The following is a 27,801-nucleotide window of genomic DNA, read 5'->3' as shown; positions in this document are numbered from 1 at the left end:
ACCAGCAAGCCTGACTCCCAACAGCAGTGTCTTCTGGGCTGCAGAAGCAGCTTGTAGAACACTGTATCAATCACTCCCCTCACCCATATGATTAAAATTACAAGTCAAAACAATTCAGCACACTGACTACACCGTGTGTGGGAATGTAGAGAAGTAGCAGCAGCAGGAGTGGGGTTTGCATACAGAGTGCGAGAGCAATGCCCGCCCCTCGAGGTGGTGTGGGGGGCAGCCCACTCAACGCAGCCCTGCATCCCTCCATGCTGTGGTGGAGTGCAGCCAGCAGGCTCCTCTGCTCTCCCACCCAGCATGAGCTAGTCTCTATTGTCCAGGATATTCTAATATCTGCAAACTTCCCAGTCCTGTGGACACTGGCTATCAGAATTTACAGTAGTTCAAAATTACCAGGTTATCATTTAGATAGGGTGACCATCCGTCCTGTATTGGGCAGGACTCTCCCGCATCTGGGACACCAAAAAGGCGACCCAACTTATGTTTTAAAAGGGACTAACTGTCCTGTATTTGGGCCATCCCCCCTCACTTCCCTGAGCCTCAGGAAATCACGGGGAGCATGGGCAGCTGCAGTTTCCCCGAGGTTTTGGGGAAGGGCCGGCGGCTGCTGCCACCTTCCCACCTCCCCGGGGCTTGGAGGAGCTGTCCCTTCCTCTCATATCTCCCCATCCCATATTTGGGACAGGGAGATACAGTCACCCTACATTTAGACTTCTTAGCAAACAAAAAAATTAATCAAACTAAAAACATATTAGCAGCAAAATTCATTCAATGTGATCTAAGGAAAGAAACACAAAGGCGCAAAAGTGATACTTTATTCATATTTGTTATTTTTATATAACCCAGAGTAAGATATACAAACAGATAAAAATGACCTAAGACCAAGTTAGTTTACACCACTGAATTCAATTTAAATTTGTATTGATAAAATACTGAACAGAGATGACAAAATACTGCAAGTTTAAAAAAAACAGATTGGCTATTATGGCTGAAAAATTCCAGTTATCTTTAATTGACCAGAAATTATCACTTGTTCCATATCCATTGTTTAAAACTAACTGATGCATATTACAAAATTGCCATGGTTCTGTGTTCATAAAATATATTTTTGTCATATCAAATTTCATTACATTGGAAAGAATTGTGATGTCAGAATATTTAACCTCAACACCGTATCAAAAGAATATTGAAAGCAGCTCTCCCACCCATATAGTGACATTGGATAATACTGCAAATCAGTTGCACTTTTATCCATTTTATTTGCTCACCCGCACAGTCATTTTGGTGTGTTTTGCAAATCCATTGCACTCTTACGACCAACACTAAAAACGCCTGAAGTGTTAAGAAGGAACCCCCGTACCAGAATTTAGCCCTGAATTTTAAGGCAAAAATAATCCTAAACCATGTTGAATGCCCTCCGTTCCCACTGACTAATGGGAAGTGTGATTGCTCACCTTTGTTCAGCATCTTTACTGGCCCTTAATGGGCAGTAAAACACAAACATGAAGGCAAAGGCATTTTTGTCACTCTACTAAAAATTCAAGTGAAATCAGAAACTCACAGGCAGATTGAATAGCAATAAAGTAGTCTGTAATTTAGTATGGGAATATTGTGATGAGCAGAATATTACTTTCTTTGGACAAAATAAGAAGCGCTATGTGCGGGCATGGATGAACCGGTGCGGAAGTTCAGAATAGATGATAAAGGTGACATGCTTGTTTTTCCCTACCTGCTTAAGAACAGAAGGGTCCTGCAGAACAAAAGAGCTTTACTAAATATTTGACCTGGAATTATACAGATCTCTTCCATTACAAAGATTAAAATTGTAACCTGGTGAGTGAAAAAAAAAAAAACAAAAACAAAAACAACCCTTCCCCGCTCTCACAAACACACCATAAAAAGCTTTATCTGACAAGGAAGCAGTCTGAGGTGCAAAGAAAAAATATGCAAGTTTCAATACCATACTGAAAAAAGTATGAATTAGTTTAAAGGGAATGTATAGAGAGCAAAAACTGACTGTATTGCAGCCTTCTTTTCTGGTAGAAACTGAAAATATACACAGTATGATAACTAAACACCAATTAAGCCATTTTAATAGTCAGTGTTATATAAATGGGATATACTGAGCTAGAAATATATTCAAAAACCAAGGGACTTGAATGACCATGGTATAAGAAACTGAAATGACATTACATGACTACACACATACCATGTAAGCAAAAGCCTATCTATACATAATTATATCTACAGGAATAAAAAACTAAATTTAGTACTTGTGAAACATACCAGTTGTTAGCACTGAACTGAAGTTGTTTCATTCATCCAGAGACATAATATTAACAGTAGCAGAGTAAACTTCCCAGTCTGTACTGACAAGTGGCTCCACCCAGGTATTCACTCCTGAGTGTAACAGGGCATTTCTGATTTCAATTACAGCCAATCCATGTCCTGAGACTGGTAAAATTCTATAATATGAACATGTGTCTAATATATACTGAATTGAGACCACCTTATTATTTTATTATCAAACCAGCCAGCAAGTTCCAGTGACTGACCGAGTCATCCAGTCCTTGCTCAGAAATGACTAGTGAATCCTGTGAGTTCACTCTTCAAACTTACATTTCAGTTGTGGTTTTTCAATGGCCAGAATGTGTAAAGGACTTTAAAATAATAAGCAACTAAATCAATAAATTACTTAAAATTGCTGTAGTAAGATGATTTATAGCTGGTCTGTTATATTTGAAGGTTGAATGATTGATTTCTGAAAAAATGCTAAAAGATAACACTTAAGAAACTGAAGACATCGCCGAGCAACGCATCACTGACTCTCCTCATAATCCTACAGGACTAACAGCCAGAAAGTTTCACGAGTACCTAGTTTGCAAAATTATAAAGGATTAAGATGTAAAGCAAAAATATCCTCTATAAGTTCATGGTCAAGAAAGTAACACAAAATGCTGGTATCGTAACAGTGCAACAACTGCAGTCTACTTTGCGTGCAGCACAAGATTTGCTACATTTAGTGGCACTTATGTATTATGCAGTAAATACTGAAAATAAGACTGAATTTTTAGATCTGCACCAGCATAATCACATTATTATTACAATAGTTGCTAAGCTACACCATTCTGAACACCACCAATTCATTTTTAATACTTAGATTGCTAGTTTTAATACACTTCAACACTCTGCCTTCTGTCCTGCTAATGGTGTGGTTATTGGAGCAAAACATTTCATGAATTCCAAGCCTCAGTCTGACCAATCGTTTTCATCAAATTCCGAATCATCATCAGAATCACTATACTCCACAGCTATGCGCCTTGAAAGAATAGTTGCCACATCATTTCCAACAGGTTCTCGCTTTGCTTCTTGTTCACGTTGCTCTTGTACCTTCTTCAGCTGAATTCCTACAGACAGGTAGATAATTATGTTCAAAAACAGTTCTTTGCATCTAAAACTACACTTCCCCCTTGCAACCACAGTATGGTATGACCTGTCTTAAGGAAGCCATTTGATAACGAATTTGCTAAAAAAAACCAAAGATTGGAAAAAAAGCATCAATAAAGATGACCAAATAAACTGAAATATCTTGCTTTTATAACTGAATTAACATAGATTTTACAAAAAGCAGATAAAACATCTCTGAAAATGTTATGGGAACAGTTTACAGCTTATGATATCCTTCTTCTGTCATTTATTAAAGCTTTTGAGGAAAATCAAGGGTGCTCGTTTAAACATATTACGGTTTCCCGAAAGTTGCTGGTTGAAAGAAAGCTATGGACTAACTGGTAATCCAGTTTAAAAATCACATGCTGTAGATTCACTGGTTAAACTACAAATAACAACAGAAACAATTCAGTTCCCTGAAAACAAAAAGTGCTTTCTTGAAAGGGAGCCGACTTTCCAAAGCTTGCTTTGGTACGATGGTTCACAGGATAGGGTGGGGGTTGCAGCTGAGGGACCAGTTAACATGGTCACTTACAGAGCTTTCTGCCAGCCCCCAGAGACTGCTGCCCCACCAAAAACATAGCAAAGACCAAGCTCCCCAGGGGCCATCCAGACTCCCTGGCTTGTGTTGCCTATGAGGGGCCATCCAGCTCCTGAAAGGCTCCTGTTAGCATGGTGCAGACACCAGTACCAGACTTCCCCCGGGTGACAGCCAGCCCCTGAAAATCTTTGTTGCAGGGGCAGGGGAGGGAGACATCCCCCCACCCCGGTGAGAGCCACCCCCAGAAATCTTTGACACCTTTGGAGCCTTCACCAAACAGAGCCAGGACATGGTGCTGTCTGGAAGCATGGTCTGCAATGCACTGCAGGTACATGCTTTTATTGGGTTAGGGGCTAGCCATGTGATGTGGTTGGGTGGGGGAATGACCCCCGACTGCATGGCACCTGTGGGCTTGGGGGCTGCCCCTGTACAAATGTGAATGGCAGAAAAGAAGCTTCTCGGCCTCTCATATAAACACAGACTAGCTGCTGCATGGCTTGGTGGGCCAGGGCCTCATGCCAGTGCTGAACAAAATCTCAGCCTGTTCTGGTATATCCTGTGCAAGAAAGCAGCCATCACCCTGTACTGGAGCTATTTTTTCATGGCTAGATGCGAGCGCCGCACAAGAAATGAAGTCAAAATGGGCCCAGGTGCCCACTTCAATTTCCTTGGCTTCCTGGTGTGAATTCAAATTGACAGGCTTCCTGTTACCTACTTCCTATGCAGCTGGGGAGCAGTGGAGATGGAAACAGCCACAGTGGACAACCATGGGGCATTGCAGAACACATACGGGACACCTCTGGAGGCCAATAAAGTCGATTTAAATAAATGCCATTACCACACTAGCATTAATCCAACCTTTTAAATTCAAACTTGGCACTACACTGACTCACATGGTCAGTGTAATAATATCAGCTTTAGTGCTCTCTAAAATTGACCTAATGGTGTTCTCAGTGCAGACAGTGACATTGTAAAATTGAACTGACTACCTTAAAAATCGACTTTATCATGTAGCGTAGACATCGCTTCAGTAAATTAGAAAGACAAAATCGTGGCCTGTTGGTAACAGCAGCCATGAACACAAATCATAGTAGACACTGTAGTCTGATGGTGTAAAAGGAATAGGTCTGAAACTCTGTGTTCACTTACCCATTCGAATAGCAGCAAGAAGATCACTTCGAGCATCGCTGACCGGAGGCTGTGTGGGCTCATGTCGTTTTGCTTCAGGAACTGAAAAAGCATGCATCGGGGAGGACGTGAGAGACGAACCCGCAGCAGGAGGACCTGGTGGGGGAGGAGGTGGGCCAGGGGGAGGGGAAGCTGTGACAACAAGCCCAGAAGGAGGAGGCGGAGCCGCAGCAGCGGCAGCAGCAGCATAGGTAGGTCCGGTCACTAGGCCAGAATGGGAAGGCGCCACAGGAAGCTGAAGAGGACTAACAAAAGCAGTTTGGGCTGAAGGAATCATAGGGGGAAGGGGCGTGAGGGGAGGTCCAGTAGGGTTATAATAATCCACCATCTGAGCCGGGAGCATCCTAATATAAGAAAAGAACAAATATAACCTTAAAAAACTGAAATTTGTCAGTAAGAACAGTTCTTTCCTGAAATGAAGTAGTTACACTTAGCCTGGACACAGTGGTCACCCTTTAAAAAATACATGTATTTTGCCTCAGATACCATTAACTGACCCTTTGTGTCTTTTCCCAGCAAATTCCTTAGCTTTTCTTACATGGAATACTGCAAATACTGAAGGGCAACATTATAACGTTATCCAAGACAGCTGAAATTTTTAACAGCAAGCACTATATAGGGCTTTTCATACTCCAAGTTTTACAAACACTTTATGAATCTACCTTCGTTCTCAATAACCCTGTGAGGTAGAAATGGAAATATTTGTTTCTAAAGAAATCATTTTAACCTCTTGCATATGTGATGTGCGAAATAACACCATTATTATATGCATCTATTTCTATTCTTTTCTTACAGTTTTGAATATTCTTCAATGCTCTACTCTGTAGCTAGTATAAGAAGGTCGGCCGTGTTAGTCTGTATTCACAAAAACTATAAGTCCCATGGCACCTGATAGACTAATAGATTTTTTGAAGCATAAGCTTCCGTGGGCAAAGACCCACTTTGTCATATGCATCTGCCAGTTTATGAGGTGACACAGGTCTTTTCACTGTTCTTCCTGTACCTAGTGTTCCTCATACACAAGAAAATCTTGCAAATATCCATTTGATTGGCAATGCATTGATGGCTTTTCCCATTTTACAGCCATATTAAGGTAGCCATATTAAATATTGTTCAGTATTTCAAATTTTGACATTTCTCTCCCCAACCATTCACGGTTAAATATGCTTTGCAAATTAGGAAATTTCCTTTTATGTATCTCACTGAAGTGTTAAACTGGGTTGGTTATATTTGTACAATTTTCAACATGTAAACTGTCTCCCAAGTACTCTATTATGGTGATGAAAAATGCACATTGTGTTGGTTTTTCAAAGAACCCACCAATAAATCAGAAGGTTTACCCATAGTCTGATGGTACCAAAGGTACAGAGCTGTGTGTGCCATCTGAGACCTGGGGCGGAGGTGGAGGAGGTTGCTGAGGTCTGTTTAAGATCACATGACGCACCGTGATAGAAGATGGTCTATATTCATGCTCAAGGCCCTGGTTTACACCCATATACTGTGGTCCATCTCCTGTTCCATATGAAGATATCACTGGCTGCTGGTGAAGGGAATGATTCGGAGTAGCAGGATAAGAATAATCGGTAACATCGGATGCATGGGATCTAAAATTAAACAGGATGGGGTGGAATAGAGCACATGAGCATAGCAGCAAGCGGTCTCAAATGCTAAGCATTAAGGGTAATGACTGCATTGAGAATAACTTTTCTTGTGATGAGATTCCCTGTTTTCTTACCAAGTATTTGTCAGACTATGGAAACTACAACAGCAGCAATAAATTAAGGCAACAGCCAATCCCTATTCAGATTCATGTAACTGCAAAATGAATTACTCTGACACACCAGAGTACACAGCAACTTAATCTGCAGGGTCTGCATCATTTCAATACTTTGGCATATTAAATCTGACAGAATACTGTAGAATAAATCAAACTGAATACAAAAGCAAAGCCAATATAGTTTTTTTTTTCTCCCAGTTGCAAGACACAATTAATAACGGTGGGTAACCAGCTAGGTATTAACAATGAAAGCAAAAAGAGAAAGCAAGAATAGAAGCAGTCAGTTATATAGAAAACCATGTCTTAAAGCAGAGAGCTAATGTCAAAAGCTTAATATTTAAACTCCTTCTTGCTTTCTTTGTGTAAGTAGTTTGGCTGGAAAGGCTGAGAGATATTGAAAAATGCAAATATTAGTTGAGCAGAGAGTTCATAAAGATGCAAAATCTATGCTGCTTTGTCAAATAAGCCCAAGAGAGGGAGCAAAAGGATCCCATAACTGCACAAAGCTGTACTGCATTAGTAATGGTCATACAGCCTGTCACTTGGTTAAAACAGTCAGTAAAGTGATGCAGGTTGTCTCAGACTGGAAACAAGGCAAGCACCAAAAAGCCGGGGTTTGAAGTAAAATAAAATGACACACCCTTTGGGCATTTTGTCCTTTTTCATGCTTCCTGCCTGCTCCAGTTTCTTTGCGTCACTCATGAACTCAATGCCCATTTTCCTTCTTTCCCACTCTTCTTTTCTTGTTCTTACTTTTCTCACATTTATCTGCTGGTTTCTATTTGGATTCAGCTTGTGTCTCTCTCTCTGAAGTACAACAGGTATAACATAAACGAATTGTAATAGACAAAGTCTAGTAACTTGGATTTCAAACTTTATGGCTTTGATCGGGACAACATATTAACAAAAGCTTTTTAATTGCCGAAGCTCTGTAATAAACTATAAGATAGAATGAATATAACCACATCGCTGCAGTTTGTCAAAATCTACAAAGCTAAAAAGATCCATATTTCATGAGTTAGTTTATTTTATAGACGGTCTGTTAATAGCATTTCTATTTGCACTATTCACCATAAGAGTTTTGTGAGAACTGGACTCACTTCTCCTCTTACTTTTATAGCTTCAGCCCAACATTTGCAAGGCAGATGAAGGTTAAAAGGGTGCATTATACTACTTAAATATCTTATTCACCCTACCACAGTCCTTGAACTACCTCTCAGTGGAAGTGCAGATTCCTGCAATGCAGTACCATTGTAGCCATGTCAGTTCCAGGATACTAGAGAGTCAAGGTGGGTGAAGTAATATCTAGTATTGGGATAGCTTCTGTTGGTGAGAGCGCCAAGCTTTACACAAGATGAAACAGACACCATGGCTGTGTCTACACTAGCAAAAAACTTTGAAATTGCCATGCAAATGGCCATTTCGAAGTTTACTAATGAAGCGCTGAAATACATATTCAGCGCCTCATTAGCATGCGGGCGGCCACGGCACTTCGAAATTGATGCAGCTCGCCACTGCATGGCTCGCCCAGATGGGGCTCATTTTCAAAAGGACCCCGGCTACTTCAAAGTCCCCTTATTCCTATGAGTAGATAGGAATAAGGGGACTTCGAAGTAGCCGGGGTCCCTTCAAAAAGGAACCCCATCTGGACGAGCCACGCGGCGGTGAGCCGCGTCAATTTCAAACTGCAGCGGCTGTCCGCATGCTAGTGAGGCGCTGAATATGTATTTCAGCACTTCATTATAAAGTTCAAAATGGCCACTTGAATGGCCATTTCGAAGTTTTTGGCTGGTGTAGACGTAGCCCATATGCGCTAATGACTTATGTTAAGCTCTCTGTTTGGTCTTGTACTTAGCTATGATTCTCTTACTACTTACACCCCAGACCTAAAGAGGAACTCTGGCTACATCTATGCTATGAGATAAATTCAAATTTAAGGCAGTTAGCTCAATATTACCACATGACTGTCTTCACTATAAATACCATTAGCTCAAAGGGAGCACAAATACCGATACTACAATATCGTCATTACCTGATGGGGATAGCATCAAGCTTGAATTCAAAAGTTTGATTAAAGGCCAGAGTGCAAGTGCCACATCTTAAAATCAAATTTATTAGCCTCCAGAGGCGTCCCATATGTAACCTACAATCCCCCCCAGTGCTCCGCTGTGGCCGCTGCTCTCCAGGGCTGTGTCTACACGTGCCCCAAACTTCGAAATGGCCATGCAAATGGCCATTTCGAAGTTTACTAATGAAGCGCTGAAATGCATATTCAGCGCTTCATTAGCATGCGGGCGGCAGCGGTGCTTCGAAATTGACGAGCCTTGCCGCCGCGCGGCGCGTCCAGACGGGGCTCCTTTTCGAAAGGGCCCCGCCTACTTCGAAGTCCCCTTATTCCCATGAGCTCATGGGAATGAGGGGACTTTGAAGAAGGTGGCGTCCTTTCGAAAAGGAGCCCCGTCTGGACGCGCCGCGCGGCGGCAAGGCTCGTCAATTTCGAAGCGCCGCTGCCGCCCGCATGCTAATGAAGCGCTGAATATGCATTTCAGCGCTTCATTAGTAAACTTCGAAATGGCCATTTGCATGGCCATTTCGAAGTTTGGGGCACGTGTAGACACAGCCCAGGTGCACAGGAAATGGTTACAGGAACGCCATGAATTTCAAATTGGGACAAGGAAGCCTGTGGCTGTGGGCTCACATTTGCATGAGAGCCTGAGAAATGTCTTTCTTCCTTTGCTATTAGTGCTGTGAGCACACCTACCTATTACAAAGAGCCCCTGCACTGAGTTAATGGTTCTGTCCCTACACTTATTTTTTTCCTCCACTGCCTGGCATCAGCCACTGCCCCATGGCACCACACGGCAGCAAGGCTGTTGTGGGGGTTGTGCTTGCCTAAGAGGTTGAAAAACTTCTCAACAGTTTACATTTGTTTGTGCTCGAACCCCCCTACCTACCCCCACAGGTGGGGTCTTTCCTGTGCTCAGCCATATCAAGTGGGTAGTCCCTGACCCAATAAAAGGATGTGCCTGCCTTTTGGTGCTGACCATGCAGTCTCCCCCAGCAACTACAATATTCTGGGGCTTGCTGCCACTGCGGGTGGGGGTGGGGGTGGGGGAGAGTCTCCCTGGCAGCTAAAATAGTTGCGGGGGGGACTACTTCAACATTTCAACTGGCTCTGCAGCTGCAGACCACAGCCCCACCCCCCCACCAAAAATATTTTCGGTAGCTTGCTGCCCATTGCAGACACCTGCTGGTTTGATATTTCTGTTACAAAATCTTTTTCCTAACATTTCCTATCTGCCTTCATGCTTTGACCACCCAAAACACTGGGGGGGAGGGCCAGCTGAGACTCCTGTTTTAATTATAATTCAGAGTATGCGATTTCACTGCCATCCCCCATGTTGGCAATGTCTGTGTAGTGAAAAGGGAAGACAAAGACCTTTTCTCATAGTCTTTTCTATCCTCTTTGTTCTAACTTTGAGAATACAGTCAGGGTCCCTGTATTATTTTCAGGGATCAGATGCAATCACGGAAGGGGGGGACACTCAGCGTATGGCCAGTTGAGAATTCAGCTCCAGAAGAAAGAGATTTCTGTAAACTTTTTTGCCATCTTTGTGGACGCCCCTACTTTTCCTTCCCTCCAATGGGAAAAATGGATGTTTGCTTACCACAGGAGGGGAATGAGCAAAATGCAGTGTGGGAAGATGTCAAAGACCAACAAGCAAGTGCAGAATGCTATGGGGATGAGGGAACTGCGGAATAAGTTCCTACAGAGCACTACTGCCAACAGTCGACTTTTGCCAATTGCGTTTGGCAGCAATAAGTCAACTTTGTAAGGAGCATGTGGGGAGGTGAGGATAGTCAAAATCAAACTTATAAATTCCAGAATTACAAAATTTATTTTAGTAGATTTGAATTTCTCTCGTAGTGTAGATACAGCTTCAGTGTAGCTTCAAAACCTGTCTCTCTAACAAATAGAAGCTGGTCCAATTGAAAGATATTAACTCACTCGCTTTATCTCTAGACTTAGTAATATAGTCAGGTATTTGTGTCATGCAAAATTCATTGTTCACATTACTAAACACATTTTAAAATTTGTAGTAAGAAGAAGAGTATAATGTCATAATAAACATGACACTACTACTACTACTACTCCTCCTCCTCCTCCCACACCAAAATACTCCAGCTCCTAGTAGAGGGACTTTACAGTTCCTTCATAAGGAAAGCTACATAGTACAACTATTTCTCTGAGGTTGCTTTCTCCACATTATAAAAGTCTGCACACAAAGCAAAATGAACACGTTTTAACATTACATGGAAATAAAGGGCAAAAAGAAAGTAAATTAAGCATGATGCGATTAAAACAAGGTCCCTGGAACCAGGATGATAGACTAGATACAAAGTTGGGATGTGTGAAGGAAGAAAGCTCAGAGATGCAAAAAACCTACATTTTGAAGTTGAATCGAGAGAGTGTTGCTTCCATTCCATCAGTTCAATCAGACCTGGATTAACCAATGTGCACTTTATAAATATGCACAGTGTCCCTATCTCTGTGCACAGGGTCCCCCATTTCAGCCTCAACCCTAACCACTATGGGATGTGAAAAGAGACACAAACATAACTGCCAGTGCCAAAAAAGAATGGAGTGGGGCAGGGTAGAGCAAGGAGAGGACACTACCTGCATGCTGTGATGGCAGCCATAGGCCAGAGGGGGAGCTGGATCAGCCCCATGGGACAGGAGATGAAGCAGGGTGACCGAGACAAACCTCCCTGTCCCAGGGCTTCCCACACAGGAAGGTGGGGCGCCCACACCATTGTCATAGTACAGAAGGCACCAAGTTATTTTATATGGCACTAAATTTAAGCAAGATTCAGATCAACATTTTGAAAATGCAAACTTAAAAAAAAACTTGTAATAAAAAGAAAAATTAGTTAGCAGGACACATTTTTGGCACTAGAAATTACAGTAAACTAAAGAAAATGCCCATTAAAACATACACAAGTAGCGAGAAAGTATGAACACAAACTCTTGAAATTTAACACTGATAGCAGGAGAACAAAACAACAAAAACTCTGGCTGGTTTCCAAGAAGTCAACTTCATCTGGCAGAAGACTACGGCACACACAGACATTCATTACTGAAGAAACAAAGTTCTGAGCAGACTTCCCATCATTAATCACAACTATCCAGTGAAAACATCAATCCACTCCTGCTCAGCTGTTGCCCAATAGCCACAGCAAGTCAACATCCTAACCACTTACTGGAACTGTCAAATAGTTTGGTGTTTCACTAGATTCCAATTATTTTCTGTGTTTCTTCCTCCTAAGAATTAAATACACATAGAACAAATATTTAGGGAAAAAATTTCTACCTAGACCCACTTGATGTACAGACTCAGATGTCTCGCTCTTCCTTCGCATACAGATCTTTTGCTGAGCTCCAAGGGAGTTTCACACACATCGAGGGAGAAGAATACTGAAGATGAGCTCTGTTGTGTGAATCTGACAGGAGATTTTTGTTCAAAGTGGTTTGTTTTAAGCAATAAAATGCATGTGGTTTTGCCACTTGATTGCAAAAAAAAAAGCAGAATGACAAAGAATTGTTCCCAAATTATAGTATGCCACTAAAGGCAAAATTAAATACATACAAATTACTTAAAATATCTTTCACTTGCGCAGAAAAACAACTGAAAATCTCAGAGAGGACTAGATTCTGAGATTAAGTCATCTTGTACAGAAAAGCAACATGTACTGTCAGTACCTATAAAACATATCAATGTCAAAATGAAGGAAGACACACTGGAATTAACAAAACACACAACTTTCTTCGGTTATACCTGTTCAAAATACAAAAATAAAATATGTAGCAAACACTATCACACAATTTCAATACAATGAATAAAGTTCTGACAACAAAAATATATAGAATAGATGCACAGAAATTTGAAGTACTTAGTGTATATTTCTTAATTTTCACAAGCATTTTGAGAACAAGTTTAACAATGTTTTATTTTTAAACTAACTGCTACATTCTAAATCTAAGGCTACTCAGAATCGCCGAACATAGAACTGTGATATAGCAAAGGGCTTGTTGAAAACAGACCTAGTATCTGGGGACAGGGATCCCTCGGAAGATGCTCCATGGTACACACTTTGAGACAACCTGTTGTCAGGTCTAAGCTCTTTGTCATATGCCATCATATTCCACTCTTGGCGCCTGTTCCTGGCTTTTCTAACCTTTTTCACCTCACGGGTTGTGCCATCTATACGCTTTTGCTCCTAATGTGCAAAGGAGAGAAAGCAAGCATGCAAAAGAGAAAAGGGAAAGGAAAAGAGCAGGTTAAAATGCAGTTAGCGTTAGAAATAAGACTAGAACAACAGATAAAGCCAAGTCTACACAAAATTCCTCCGCAGTAACAATGACAACGAGAAGCGTTAAATACCTCCTTATTCTATAGACCTCACAGAAGGGGAAATTACTCACCTTGTGCAGTAATGATGGTTCTTCGAGATGTGTCCCCCCATGGGTGCTCCAGTTTGGGTGCTGGTGCACCCTTGCACCGGTGTTCGGAGTTTCTTCTATAGCCAGGGTTTCCTGTGCTGCCCATGCTCAGCAGCGCCTCCTTGTGCTATCTAGTGCACGCATGACATGGGCCCCTCCGTTCATCCTGTACCATAGCATACAGAGCAGGATACTCCAAAGCAGGGGAAGGAGGAAGGGAAGTGGAACACCCACGGGGACAGACACCTGAAAGAACCATCATAACTACACAAGCTTTCCTTCTTAGAATAGTATCTCCATGGGTGGGCCACTCTGGGTGACTATAAAGCAGTAGCTGCACTTTAGAGGTGGGTTTGGAGCCTAGCAATGATTACAGTCGACGGAACTGCTTGACCCACTTGAACGGAAGAAGCAATGGAAGATGAGCATGTGTAATGCTGTGCAAACATGTTGCTGGAAGACCATGTCACCACCTTGCAAATGTCTGTAAGGAGTATGTTCTTGAGAAAGATGACGGTGGAAGACACACCCCAGGTAGAATGGGCAGTGACAACACCTGGAAGCTCCCTTTGGTTAAATGTACAGTAAGTGTGGATACAGGTGGAGATCCACCTGGACAGCTGTTGAAATGAAACTGGCAGGCCCTTGGATCGCTCCACAAAGGATAGGGAGAGCCTAGGAGACTTGTGCTAAGGTTTTGTGTGACGGATGTAGTGTGACTGATGTAGAAGGACAACACCTGCATGCACAGGGTCAGAGGGAGGCTTGGGAAAAAAACAGGTAAATGGATATTGATGTGGATGTTGATGTGAAATGGAGAGGGAACCTTAAGGAGGAACTTAGGGTGAGAGCAAAGAGTGACCATCCTTGGTAAACACTGTATAAGGAGGTTCAGCCATGACAGCGGCAAGCTCCCCAACCCTCCTGGCTGATGTGGTGGCAACTAAAAACAAGACCTTCATCGACAGATGGAGCCAGGAAAATGTTGCCTGGGTTCAAAGGGTGGCATCAGGAGGGGTTGAGCACATGGTTAAGGTCCCAGATAGGGACCAGAGGACATTCTGATGGGAAGGTATTTTGCAGACTCATCAGAAAATGTTTGGTGATGAGATGGGTAGGGAGGGAGATTCTATCCACCGCTCGGTGGAATGCCACCAATACCGCAGCATGCACCCGGACAGTACTGAGGGCTAGGACTGATTCAAGCAGGTGCAGCAGGTATTCGAAAAGGACAGGAAGAGGCACAGTGTGAGGAGGCATAGGATGATTAGTGCCCAACCATTGAGAGAATCGCATCCACTTGTAGAGGTAGGATTTACATGTGGACTCCCAGCCGCTGTTGATGAGAACCCTTTCTACCTTCTCAAAGCATGTGATTTCAGCATTCTGGAACCACGAAGGAGCCATGCGTGGGGAGACAGCCTGAATGGACTGGGATGAAGGGTGCAGCTGAAGTCCTGAGACAGAAGGTTGTGGCAAGGAGGAAAGGGATACAGTCTCGTCACAGACAGCCAGTTCATATAAGGATACCAACTTTGTCTCGGCCACACCTGGGCTATCAGGTTGAGGCGAGCCCAATCCAGCCTGACCTTGACCAGAAGCCTGTGAATCAAGAGAAGAGGAGAAAAGTTGGAGAGAACTGGCATATCCCATTTAATGGAGATGGTGCCCCCGAGGGAGTCCCTCCCCAGACCCACTCTGGAGAAATACTGGTGACATTTTCTGTTCACTTGGGTTGTGAACAGGTCTATGCACGGTTGGCCCCAAAGCTGGAACACGTGATTGAGGGCCACTTTGTCAATTTCCCACTCCTAGTGATCATTGAACACTCACTGAGGGAGTCCACGGTCACGTTCAGTACCCCGGGGAGATATGTGGTCACCAGAGGGATGTGATGCTGAAGGTACCAAGTCCACATTTTTATGGCCTTTGCACACAGGGATGGGGACCAAACCCCACCCTGATGGTTGACAGAATACATGCAGATGGTGTTGTCCGTGAGGATGTTGACCAACCTGTGCAGGCTTAGCAGAGTGCTCTGAGTTCCAGAAGGTTTACATGGAGCATTTGCTCAGCGAAGAAACATTTGCCATGGACCATACAAGAATCCAGATGGAGTCCCCATCCCATAAGGGAGGTATCCATTGTCAGGGTAATAGACAGAGGTGGTTGGTGGAATGGCACCCTGGTTAGAACATTGTCCAGACATGTCCACCACTGAAGGGAGGCGAGAACGCGCAGCAGTATGGCCACAGGTTTGGACAACAGGTCCCTGGCCAGGGCATAGCATGTGACTGAAGACACCACATGTGAAGTCTGTCCAGTTTGACCAGTGGGAGACAGTTGCACCACCAAGATGAGATTGTGCAGGGCCTAGAATCTTTGAAGGGGGAGAGTGGCCCTAGCAGTGGTAATGTTTATGTGAGCCCCAATGAATTCTAGGGACAGCATGGGTTGAAGTGTGGACTACTGGCTCCAGGACCCACTTTTCCAAGGTACTGGTGGCCCAGTGGTAGAAAAAAAGGGTGAAGGTGGTGGTGGAATGGATGGCACCCATACCGCGTGATGGCAGGAGCAGAAAGATCTCTCAGGCTCCCGACCACATGCTCAAAACTGATGCTTAGGTTCTTGCGGGTGGGATGCTGCCAGCTATTCATCTGACCGCCAGTGATGTCTTCTCCACTGGGCTCCACGCCATTGGCGAGGTTTGAGGCATTGTGGTTGCTGCTGGAACTACTCCAGTGGGCTCTGATAGGGAGAGTACCAGGCCTGCTTGAACTGGGGGGGTGGGTGAGTGTACATCCCCAGCATAGTTCAAGAATCCTCCATAGAGCAAAAGACCTCATCCGTCTTCTCTATGAACAGAAACATGTTGTCGAAGGAAAGGTCCTCCACCGTCTGCTGCAGATCCCTGGGGACCCCTGAGGGCTGGAGCCATGACATGCACCCCATGACCACAGTGGAGGCCGTGACCCTAAATACCATATCCTCCACATTCGTTACGCACTGGAGTGCCGTGCAGGCAATGATGTGCCCTTCATAGATTACGTTCACAAGGGCTGGGAGTTGCTGTTCAGGCAAGGCGAGAACCAACTCCTGCAGTTTGGAGTAGTTCACATGGTCTTAATCAGCCAGCAAGGCCACACTATTCATCGCCCACAGGAGCAATGTGCTGGAAGAATAACCTTTGTATCCTGTGAAGTCCCACTTCCTACTCGTTATCTTGAGGAGCGAAATGAAAGGATGTGGTTTTATCGAAGACAGCATCCACCACTAACAAATTTGGCTGTGGATAGGTAAACAGAAACTCTGCATCCTTAGAGGCCACAAAGTATTGTTTGTTGGCTCTCGTTAGTGGAAGGAATGGATGCTGACGTCTGCCCAGCGATGCTGATAGGGTCCATAATGGTCTCACCCACGGGCATCACAATTCTGGAGGAAAAGAGTGGAGAAGTCTGTACTGTTTAACTGGCACCTCCTGCAGGTCATTTTCCTAGGCCTGAACCACATGCCAAAATAACTCCTTGGAAGGTAGAGAGTCGTCTGCAGGGGAAGGCAAAAATCAAAAGCACTGCGTCACCTGGTGAAAACAAAGAGTGGTGAAGTGGAGATTTATCCTCACCCTCTGAAAGGGAATCCTCAGCCCCAGAGTGCTACGATGGTGGATATGTCATCAATGTGGTGCACTGTGGTGACACAGGGTGGTCCCTGGACACCGTGGGACAGGGCTGGCAGAGCATGGGAGCAGGGCAACTGTGCCTTCCAAGGTAACCATTGAGGAAGTGGTTCTTGAGGGTATGGTAGTAGTGTGCAAACCACACAGTGTGGGGTGGCTGCGGATAAGCCACAGTAGGCAGTATGGTTTTCCCAATTAGAGTACATGAGGGTGGAGTGCTGTGAGGAGAAGACACTCCTGCAGTCAGAACTGTCACCTCTCTGTGTAGGTGGTTTGGCCCCCGAGCCACACGAAAAGCCCAAGCGGATAACAAACACGAGGATGTGGGCAGCGCCAGGAACATTTGGTGCTGCAAGCTGGGTGGTGCTGGGGCCAGTGCCATGAGTGTTCTTTGTGGTGATTCTTCATGACGCCGCTTAGATGCCGTGTTGCACTCCAGTGCTGGGGGCTTTGGTGAAGTGGTATCTCGGTGCCATTTCAGTCCTTTTTCCAGTGCCTTGCAAGAGTGGGGCAGTGCTGGGGTACAAAACCTGGTGCCTCATGCGATCAGTGCAGAGACTTGGAATGGTGCCACTTGAGCTCCAGGTCCGTCACCAAAGGTAGGTTCTTGGTTTTTGAAGACCTCTTATGCCCAGGGGTAGAGGCAGCCAATGCCAGTGATGCTGATGGGATCAGAGCCACCGAATGTTGGCAACTTGGTGTGAGTGCACCCACTTGAGTACTGCCAGCTGTGACGGTGTCAGGGATATTGCAGCAGTCTTTTCAACTGGCATGGCCCATGAGGACAGTGCTGGGGGCCAGGAACGTACCAGAGAAGGGCCCGTCTTTGTGGATGAGGTGCCGACCAAGGCAGAGGAACACACAGAGTTCCTACCCTTGGTCTTGGTGACAGTTTCTTGGCAGAGGGTTGCTCCAGGGCCAGTGGGTGGAGGGACTTTTCATGCAGGTAAGTCTTGAGCCTGTTGCCTCAGTCCCCCCTAGCCCTCACTGTGAGCCTGGAGCAATGGGTGCAGGACCGGGTTTGGTGGCCCTCTCCCAAACACCTTATGCAGGAGGCATGACTGTCAGAGGCCAGCACAGCTTCTCTGCATGTTGCACATTGCTTAAAGCCTGAGAAGCCCAGCACAGTTGTGATGCAGAAAACAATTTCTCAACTTTAACAATTTTTTTTTAAGTTAGAATGTCTAAAAGGATAAATAACTTGGACAAGGATAGAAGAACACTAAACTAACCCTTTTTGTCTTTCAGAGAAAGTAAAGCTCTGTCTGCAGCCAAGGAAAGTAAAGAAGGAACTGAGGGGATACGCCGGATCAGATAGCATGAGGAAGCACTGCTGCACATGCATGGCGCAGAAACCATGGCTATAGAAGAATCTCTGAGTGCCAGAGCAAGGACACACTGACACCCAGAGTGGAGCACCCACGGGGACACTACTTGAAGAAGAAGGTAATGTTATTCATCACACTATTACTGTGTCTGACTTACTTTTATAGAAAATTGTAATGTATGTCTAACCATCTTCTCCTATTTCCCATCTCCCAGTAAGCAGAGTAACTGTCACTATTAAGACACTTCTAATCCTTCTTCAAAATACATGGTAATGACATGTTCAGACAACTGTGATATATGTCTGAGGATACTTCTTAAACTTATAAACAACATATGTGTAAAACGTGTGTGGAATGAATTGCATACAAACACCAATTGTTTTGCATGCATAAAAGCACCTAGAATTTGAAAGAAATATGGAAAACTGATGACTCATCCCAGATGGTATCACATGCCAAGATTTGAGCTCTCTTTTTGTAACTTGATTGTCCTTTCATGTCTGAATACTACATAAGAAAAAGAACTAAATCCTTCCTGCTCTGTCCTCACTCTCATTTCACATATCTCATAGGAAATGACTCACAATCATATCTGCAACATGGCAGTATTCAGTTCAGTAAGCTATTTTATCAGGACATATCAGTCTGTTGCATATACTTCAGATTTTGGTCTCAAATTGCAAGTACTTTCAGTGAATTCTCTCTCCCCCTCTTCCAGGTATATAATTTAGTGCTTTCACAAAAATTCACAACCCCAAAGGTTGCTATTCTGCCCAATCAAGTTTTAAAATCTTAGAATTTGTTTTGAGAAAACAAATTTATTAAAGGAGTCCACTTTAGGTTGTACAGTTGTTCCAGATTATTTAAGATATGTACATTTATTGAATGAGCACTGGAAGCTACCCCTAGGGCTTGTCACACGTTTTGCGAGTAGGGGCACTTTGAAGTTGCGCAGATACTTCAAGGTGCCCGCAGCTACATGGCTTACTGGTGCTTCAAAGTTTGCAACTTCGAAGTTCCCGTGGCAAGAATTAAACTAATGAGGTACTGCATATGCAGTGTAGCACCTCATTGCTATTCTCCACTTGGGCTTGCTTATGTGCTCCCTTCAAAGGTGAGTGCTAGTGTAGACAGGCCCTTATATAACATTTACCCCAAACTCTTTTTGCTTTACTGGTTCACTTCAAAACTAGAAATTTCTCCAAAACATTTGATTTCTTTCAAAAGGATTGGGAAGGTTTGTTACAAAACAGAAATACATTTGCATACAGGATAGTTTTATTTCTGTCCTATACTAATCATGACATTTCTCTTTCTTAGCATACAAATGCTGGACAAATAATTTCATTGCAGCTCTGATGATAGGTATGTGAGATGATGAATGCAGAACTCTACTTTCAAAGAAAAAACTGTGATCGCAGTGGTGTCTATCTTTAAATAACATGCAGAGTTCTGCAAAGATATATTTGTATGTGCATCTGAGCCAGAATTAAGGTTGCCGTCCCTCTAGGATTGGCCTGGAGTCTCCCAGAAGTGTCACCATCACCTGGTGACTCCTGAAAGCAATCCTGGAGATTTTAATAGGATATTTTAAGAAAAAGACATTACACATAATGAGGGATGGGGAAAAAACCTCCTGGAATAGCATTAATCAGAGTTGCCAGCTCTATTCAGGATCCACAGAAATGGCCCATGTATATAAAGTAGATTTCTGTGCATTTGCACGGCTCTAAATATGTAGCAGAAACCACATGAACAAGTAGGTTGTATATATTAAAGACAGGGAAGGGGTGTCATCTAACTTTCTGTAAATGAATACTTAAATATGGCAAATATATTAGAGATCTTAGGGAAATAATTAACTTCAGCATAATATTTACATTAAAAAGGTTAGCAAAAATTATGTAAAAAAGCATCCGCAATGAAATCATGGGCATAAGGAAATAAATTCAGCAGGTATCTGCAGTACTGTGAAAAAATTTAAGAAATAACCCATAATGTATCAATTTGACTTCATCAATTTAGAGCATTATATATCAGGGATCACTGACTGACTTTTCTACAATTGTACAAAATAACTGCTTATAGTCTTAAAATTAGTTAAAATGTACATTATTCAATAAGGAGAAATATAGAGTAAAAACTGAAAAGCAGTGGGGAATGATAGCATAACTATTTCATAAAAAAAACTGTTAGTCACCACTATAATGCTCCCCAAAATTCTCGTAATTCAAATTTTTGACTGTAGGATTAAAAGCTGTAAAGCAAAACTTCAATTTCAAGTACACTAAAGTACACAGTGTACAAAATGTAACAGTCTCCTGGTCTGCCCTTATAGCAGTTTTTAAATGAATGGAGGATTTTAAAAAAATTACACTTTTGTTTAGAGAGACCATTATTTGCAAAAGCCATCACATTAAGTTTTCATATATGTCTCCAAGAGTTTCCTAACCATGCAAAAATATGGTAAGCAAAATATAAAAGACATCAAGAACATCCTACAGCTAATATCTCAATTGTTTAAGGTAACTGCCTCACAGATACTCTGAAAACCTTTTCTTGTGTGTTATGATCACCATTTATTCCTCACTGAGGGTGCATCTACACGTGGAACTAACGCGTTGCCTAAAGAGGTGGTGGATTCTCCATCCCTTGAGGTTTTTAAGTCCCGGCTGGACAAGGTCCTGGATGGGATGACTTAGTAGGGGTTGATCCTGCTTGAAGCAGGGGGCTGGACTAGATGGCCTCCTGAGGTCCCTTCCAGCCCTATGATTCTGTAGCCAGCAGAGTCTACACACATTTTCCGTTACTTAGAACTTAACTTCAAAGTTGGGTTCCCTACTTCAAAGTCCTTACTCCATTCTCAGGAATGGAGCAGCACCCTACTTCAAAGAACAACTTTGAAGTTATTTTTGTAGTGTAGACACAGCCTGAGTGCAATGGAGATTGAGATAAAGAATCTCACATGATCAGAGCCTAAATTAGCAGTCCATTCAGAAGTCTGGTTTTTAGCAGCCATCCAAACACACAGTTGTCATTTAGAAGACCTTCACAGATGATATTTTGGTAAGACACAAATCAGTTGCAGAAGCAGAATTTCAGCTATAAAAATGTAAACAAGTTAAAACTGATCCCCTTCCAAATGGTGGTTATTGCCACTTGGCTAAATACACTTAATACATTTAAAAAGTCGCCATTCTGAATCAGTTTAGTATTCTCATGCAGTTTATAAAAATCACAAGTACTATGTTAACAGTATGATTTGTGATAGAGACCTTAATATTCCCAAACTTCACTTTATTCAACATACATTATTTATGATAAAAATATATATTTAATCTGAATTTCAATTTTAATTTTGTATACACAGTCTACTTTTGATCAACAAGTTAAAGACGACAGCATTCTTAAAGTGCACTGAGAGAGATGGATAATTTGTCCTAAAAATGGGTAAAATACCGGGATCTGAAAGGAAATCATACAAGGATATAAGTAACAAACTTAAGAAATAGAATTTTTCAATTAACACAACATCATCTTGTCATCTTTTTTCCAACAACATTCTAAGGATCTAGGACAGGGTGGGCAAAGTATAGCTTGCCGGCCCAGCATGTCTATTCAGCCTGCCCAGCTGATCAATGTCCTGGCTATACAGTATGCATGCTCTGTCCTACAGCCAAGCCACTCAGGATCCTATTGCCAACCATTCAGGAGGTGCACTATGGTCAGCATGTCCCCCTGCCCCTGCACCCCACCTCCATAGAGCAGGAGACAGCAAGACAGACACAGAGCAGAGGTGCTGCTGTCTGAAGTGTGCATGGCAAGTAACTGAGATGCGAGCCTGTCGTAAGAGGTAGTGCACTCTGTCTAAGATTTCTGCAGCAGCCAGCTCCCTCTTTCCTCCAGACACACACCCATTTCTGCAGAGCAGGGGAGGGGAGAGGCTGGGGGGAGAGAACAAAGCAGGAGAGCTTTCCCTGTCTTAAAAGGGACATTGCATGGCATTTCAGACACTTACTCAGAAGAAGCCAACACACATGCACCCCCATACAGTCTGTCACATACCTAGTCTCTGTGTAGGGCAACCACATCTCCCTGTCCCAAATACAGGACAGGGAGACATTGGGGGGGGGGCAGGGGAGGGGCGGCTCCACCAAGCCCTGGGTAGCCAGGAAGGAGGCGGCAGCTGCCAGTACTCCACAGGAGCCCTGCGGAAGCAGCAACCACTGCGTGGCCCCCCCACCCCCAGGGAAGCTGCAGCCACCAACGCTCCTAAAGCCCTGGGAAAGCAGCAGCAGCAGCAGCAGCAACCACCACCACCCCTCCCCACCAGCCCCAGGGAAGCTGCAGCCACCGAGAGCCCACAGGAAGCCACAGCTGAGAGTTTCTGGAGAACTTCCACCAGCAGCTGTGCCCAGGAAAAGGTCAGCCAGGGGATGGCTCAAATATGGGACAATTAGTACCTTTTAAAAAATAAGTCCAGATGCCTTTTTGACATCCCAAATACGGGACTGTCCCAGACAATATAGGACAGATGGTCACCCTTGCTCTGTGTCGCACACCAAGTCTTTGCCACGCTTCCTCCATACCATACACGAAGTCACTGCCACTCAGTGTCACGCACAACTCTTCCAGTCTCTGTACCACCCTCAGTGTCCCCAAGTGTCACTCACACTTACACACTCTTTCTCTAGCTCCAAACCCTGTCCTTTCCGCCCAAGCCCTCCTCCTCGCCCACCCACTTTCCAGTGGCCTAGAGCTGGTTTGTGATGACTTACAATAATGCACGGAGTGGTGCCTTTAAAAATTATTGCCCACCATATTAAATCTTGGATTTAAAATGCATGTCTTCACACAGGCATCAGGAGAGCTATTGGAAAGCCATTTTTGTCAATCATCTGCCCTATTTCTCTCAGCAGTTTCTCATACAGGCTTTTTAAGTTTACTGTTTTACTCTTACCAGGAGTATGCCAGATCAAACCTTTGGTATTGTGGCTCTACTAAGAGTTAAAAATCTGTACACACAGGCACAAAATAAAATATAATGAATAAGTTAGGTGATCTAAAATGTGTCCCAGAAATGTGTGTTGTGAGAACTCTAATGTTTATAGAAGACTCTCTGTAGAATGAGTCAAAATTTTCCAAATGAAAGTTTTTTTCCCCCAAAGAATGACAGCCTTTAAATAAATATATGGAGATACACATCTCATAGAACTGAAAGGGACCTTGAGTCCAGTCCCCTGCCCTCTTGGCAGGACCAAGCACTGTCCCTGACACATTTTGTTTTCTTAAATCTATTTGCCCTAGACCCCTAAATGGCCTTTCAAGGATTGAACTCACAACCTTGGGTTGAGCAAGCAAATGCTCTAACCCCTGAGCTATCCCTCCCCACTGACACCAAAACATGACTCATTTGTGGAAAAAAAAAGTTTTAAATTATTTGTGACAAAACTGGAAAATGAAAAACTTCCTTATTTCTTCAGTAGGTAGATTTTCCTGCTCTTCTCTTTTTAAAAAGGAGAAATGAAAAAAGGAACAAAAGTAGAATACTAAACAAAAAGTGAAAATCAAAAGAGACGCAATACATAATTTCCTATAAAAACGTTAAGGAAAAAGGAGTTCCTTTGTAACAAGGAATGAAAATTTCTTCTAAGTTTGTCTGAAGCATTTTTTCATTTTTCAGTAAGCTCTAATTCTCTCTACTTGCCAAGCATTTTTTTTAAATCAGCAAGACATCCCCTTTCCCCCAAACATACACACCAAAGTACCTTCAAAAATGGTATTTGTACAACTATGTAACATGCTTCTTCACTTCAGATGATGTGGACCTTCCACAAATTCATGTAGCTTTCTTCTGTCATCATGGCACTTTTAATGAACTTGAACAGCACCTTTCACACAGAACTATCTGGGTCTAGACAGCTGCAATGAAGACCTGGGTTCTCTCCCATTGAATGGCAGAATTTCCTCCTGACTTTTACAACAATTCCTTGTGGCTAACAGTTTTCTGGTGACTTAGCCTACTGACCAACCCATCCAGTTCCATCTATTTTTATTCTTGGTAGTGATGCATTCTACCTCCCTTCTGATGGCACGATTAATTGTAAGCTTTCTGAGCCAAAAGCACAGAAATTCCACTTCAACTTAGAACACTCATGAGAATCCTATGGGATCAGAAGGAGTTAATTTCACTTTATGAATCTGGAAGAGTGAGGTTTCACTAGGGTGATGCTTCATTTTGATTTAGAGTAAAGTGGCATATGTGCATTCTAACTTTTAACATGCACCCCTTCAAATCAGAAGTTTCATGGTCCTTGCTTGGAACTCTCTTCTTCCAGAATCCTTTAGACCAGTTGGGGCCCTTTCCTGATATCCAGGTGGGCATCAAACTGGATAAAACACAGGCAGCTGCTGCTTCATCTATGTTTTCCTCTCTCTCAGGACTGCATGAAGAAACTGATGGTCCTTTCAGAGCTTTCTCAAACCAAATCAGCAGCAAAGCATCAACATAAATAAGCATCTACTCAACTCTTCATCCCATGCATGCTAAAAACAGATACTTTAAAAACTATATACATGTACATCCTCATGACAGATGACACACATGCCTCTGACCACTGCCAACTACCTGAACACACTAGTAAAAATTTGGAAGATCCTCCTTTATGAAGATCTTTAATTTTTTTGGCTTTGAGAGGCAGCAAGGATTGTAATTTCTAAACCACATCCACTCTAGTAACATAGAGAAAGCCGTGCTAGTCTATATACCATCAAAACAAAAAAAGCAGTCAAGTAGTTGTTGATCCCCAGGAAATATCTATACCACCTTACTCAGTAAGGCTGGGCCTACACTTGCCCCCAACTTCGAAGGGGGCATGGTAATCAGGGTGATGGGAATTAGTAATGAAGTGCTGCAGTGAATATGCAGCACTTCAAAGTTGCCGCGGGGGAGAATAAGCCTAATGAAGTGCTGCATGTTCACCACAGCACTTTGTTAGTAATCTCCCATCACCCTGATTACCATGCCCCCTTCCAAGTTGAGGGCAAGTGTAGACAAGGCCTAAGTCTGTCAATAGAAGGAGAAAGAGTCAGAATTAATGAATATAAAGGAACAACAGGGCAATTATCTGAAATTTGTGGTTTCCTGTGAGCATGGGGTAGCCGAGTAAAGAACCCCTAATAATTAATACAAAGACAAAAATGTAATGAAACATTAAAATTCAAATTTAATTTCTACCAATGCATATACCATCCCCACTGAGGCACAGCTGGCTGATTTCCTGTACACTGAAAGGCAAAGAATAGTAAAAATTTAAAGAAAATTATAGCTGTGCTTCATTCCATTTCCAAATTCCTTAGAATAAAAAGCATATACTGTAATCAAAATTCTAATGCTAAACCTACAATTTCAGTTATATTCAAGCAGCAAAGACTTTAGACAAACATAAGGTGAGTACAACTTAGCTAGGTCTGCCCGGACAAGAGCACATGCATAAATTCTGTACATATATTCTACAAATATTTATTATACTCTTGTTTACCTTTTGTCTCCTCTTCTCCTTTCGTTTGTCTTCCGTATCTTGTAACATTTTTTCTTTCCAAAGATCAAAAAAATAGGAAGGATCAGTATAGAACTTCAAACCATCTTTCTTATCATCTCTGTAAACACAACAGAAGAAAAGTTTAGCACACATATTATTTAAAATTCAAGTGGCTCAGCTTTTGGGCTTGCTGGTTTACACTTAGTCTCTTTCCATCATTAAATTGTAGTAAGCCAACTAAAACACACTGCATGCACCTAATTTTCATTCAATGTCTATGATCTCCAGAATAAGGTCATCTGTATAAATGAGCTACACTAAAATATATCTAACAGAATTAGAAGTCTGAATCACGATTTGAGGACTTCAGTAACTCAGATGGAACCAGGGAATGAAGTCCTGCTTACTACTAATTATTATAATTGCTTAAAAAAAAAGTCAAGTAATGAAAACAAAGAGCAGTAGCATCCAAAAGTCAAAATAAAATGGCATTTACTTATGTTCTTCCTTTACAATATTTATATACTCCGTGACAACCTCAATTTCCTGGCAACAACTTGGCTCATAAGTACATTATTCTAAAATGCAATGACTTGAACCAGAAGGTAGGAATGGAGTGGAATCACTCATCACACCCATATGGTAGCTTACAATTGTTTTACAGCATGAAAATCCAGTTGTCCATTTAGTACAAGCCAGAAAATACACCATACTGTACACCCACTAAAGTTACCCATCTCACTTTTCAGGTTATCTTATCTTTCAGATGTTAATTTTTTTTGAGACATTTCAGTGCAACATGAATTTAAAGTAGTTTTCAAATTAATGTAGTTAATAGGGAAAATAACCTTTTGCCATTTTTTCACATTGAGGGATACCAATTTACTGTAACATACTGTTCAACTGTAAAGCTGCTCCCTAGGAAACAGCAGTGCCCATTATGTTACTGCAATAATCCATGGAATTTCACTAGGGCTAGATCTATATTACCCCTCCCTTTAGGAAGGGGCATGTAAGTACAGCCAATAGGAAATGCTTTCAAAAGCACCCTTCTTCCTAATTTTTTGAAGGAACCCCATCTACACTGCCAGTTTGCACCTCAAAAGCAGCACTTTTGACATGGCAAACGGACGCCATTGTACAAATGAGACCCAAAATATGCAAATGAGCACCTCATTTGCATTTTTGATCAGCCTCATTTACATGTCCCTTTCAAAAGGGAGGAGTAGTGTAGACACAGCCTAGGAGTGTGGTGAAGCTCTAGAATGGGTTACCTAGGGAGATGGCAGCTGCTCTCTATCAAGGTATTTATGCCACATATATAGTTGAGTCATCTCGCACGGCAATAACCTGCAACACTGCATTGCACATGGATAAATTAAGATAGAGATTAAGCAACTTACATAAAACTAGTAAGAGTGAGGTTTAGAAACTGGGTGTGCCCTGTTCATGGAGAACCAAATTGTTACATTATATCCAATACTTCATTTTCTATTTTCATAGAAAACTGACCTATTAAACTAATATCATTAATTTTTCAAATATTAACACCTAGAAATTAATAAACTGTTACAATTCAATGTGACAGGGCCTTGAATTTTTTACTAGCAGGGCCCACCCCTTTGTGGTGGCTACAGCTGAATTACTCATCTGCACAAGAGCTGCTGGTGGCCCTGGGCAGGGAGTCCCAGTGGCCAGGGGCACAGAGCTGTTGCCAGCCCTGGGCAGGAAGCAATCTCTAGCCACAGGTGGAGAGCCCTGCTGGCCAAGAGTGCAGAATTGCTGCAGACCC

At 42.7% G+C, this 27,801-nt stretch overlaps 1 protein-coding gene across 10 annotated transcripts in view; it reads right to left on the bottom strand.

Moving 5' to 3' along the window:
* Nucleotides 1–812: 812 nt before the first annotated feature.
* Nucleotides 813–27,801, bottom strand: part of WASF3 (WASP family member 3) — a 97,534-nt gene continuing 70,545 nt past the window's right edge. For 9 of the 10 annotated variants that reach the window (XM_074985770.1, XM_074985737.1, XM_074985779.1 and 6 more), the window contains 5 exons: nucleotides 26,010–26,127; nucleotides 13,066–13,241; nucleotides 6,526–6,789; nucleotides 5,147–5,529; nucleotides 813–3,416 (listed from right to left, as the gene is read on the bottom strand). In XM_074985770.1, coding sequence (XP_074841871.1) covers nucleotides 3,259–3,416; nucleotides 5,147–5,529; nucleotides 6,526–6,789; nucleotides 13,066–13,241; nucleotides 26,010–26,127 — 1,099 coding nt within the window. In that variant the 3' untranslated portion in view covers nucleotides 813–3,258. Of the gene's footprint in view, nucleotides 3,417–5,146; nucleotides 5,530–6,525; nucleotides 6,790–7,602; nucleotides 7,770–13,065; nucleotides 13,242–26,009; nucleotides 26,128–27,801 lie in introns of all 10 variants that reach the window. The other variant, XM_074985809.1, reaches the window with a different exon arrangement.

Source organism: Carettochelys insculpta, chromosome 1, assembly GCF_033958435.1.
Source record: "Carettochelys insculpta isolate YL-2023 chromosome 1, ASM3395843v1, whole genome shotgun sequence".
Classification (NCBI taxonomy): Eukaryota; Metazoa; Chordata; order Testudines; family Carettochelyidae; genus Carettochelys; species Carettochelys insculpta.
The sequence above is the reverse complement of the archived record's forward strand: the minus strand, read 5'-3'. Positions and strand labels throughout refer to the sequence as shown.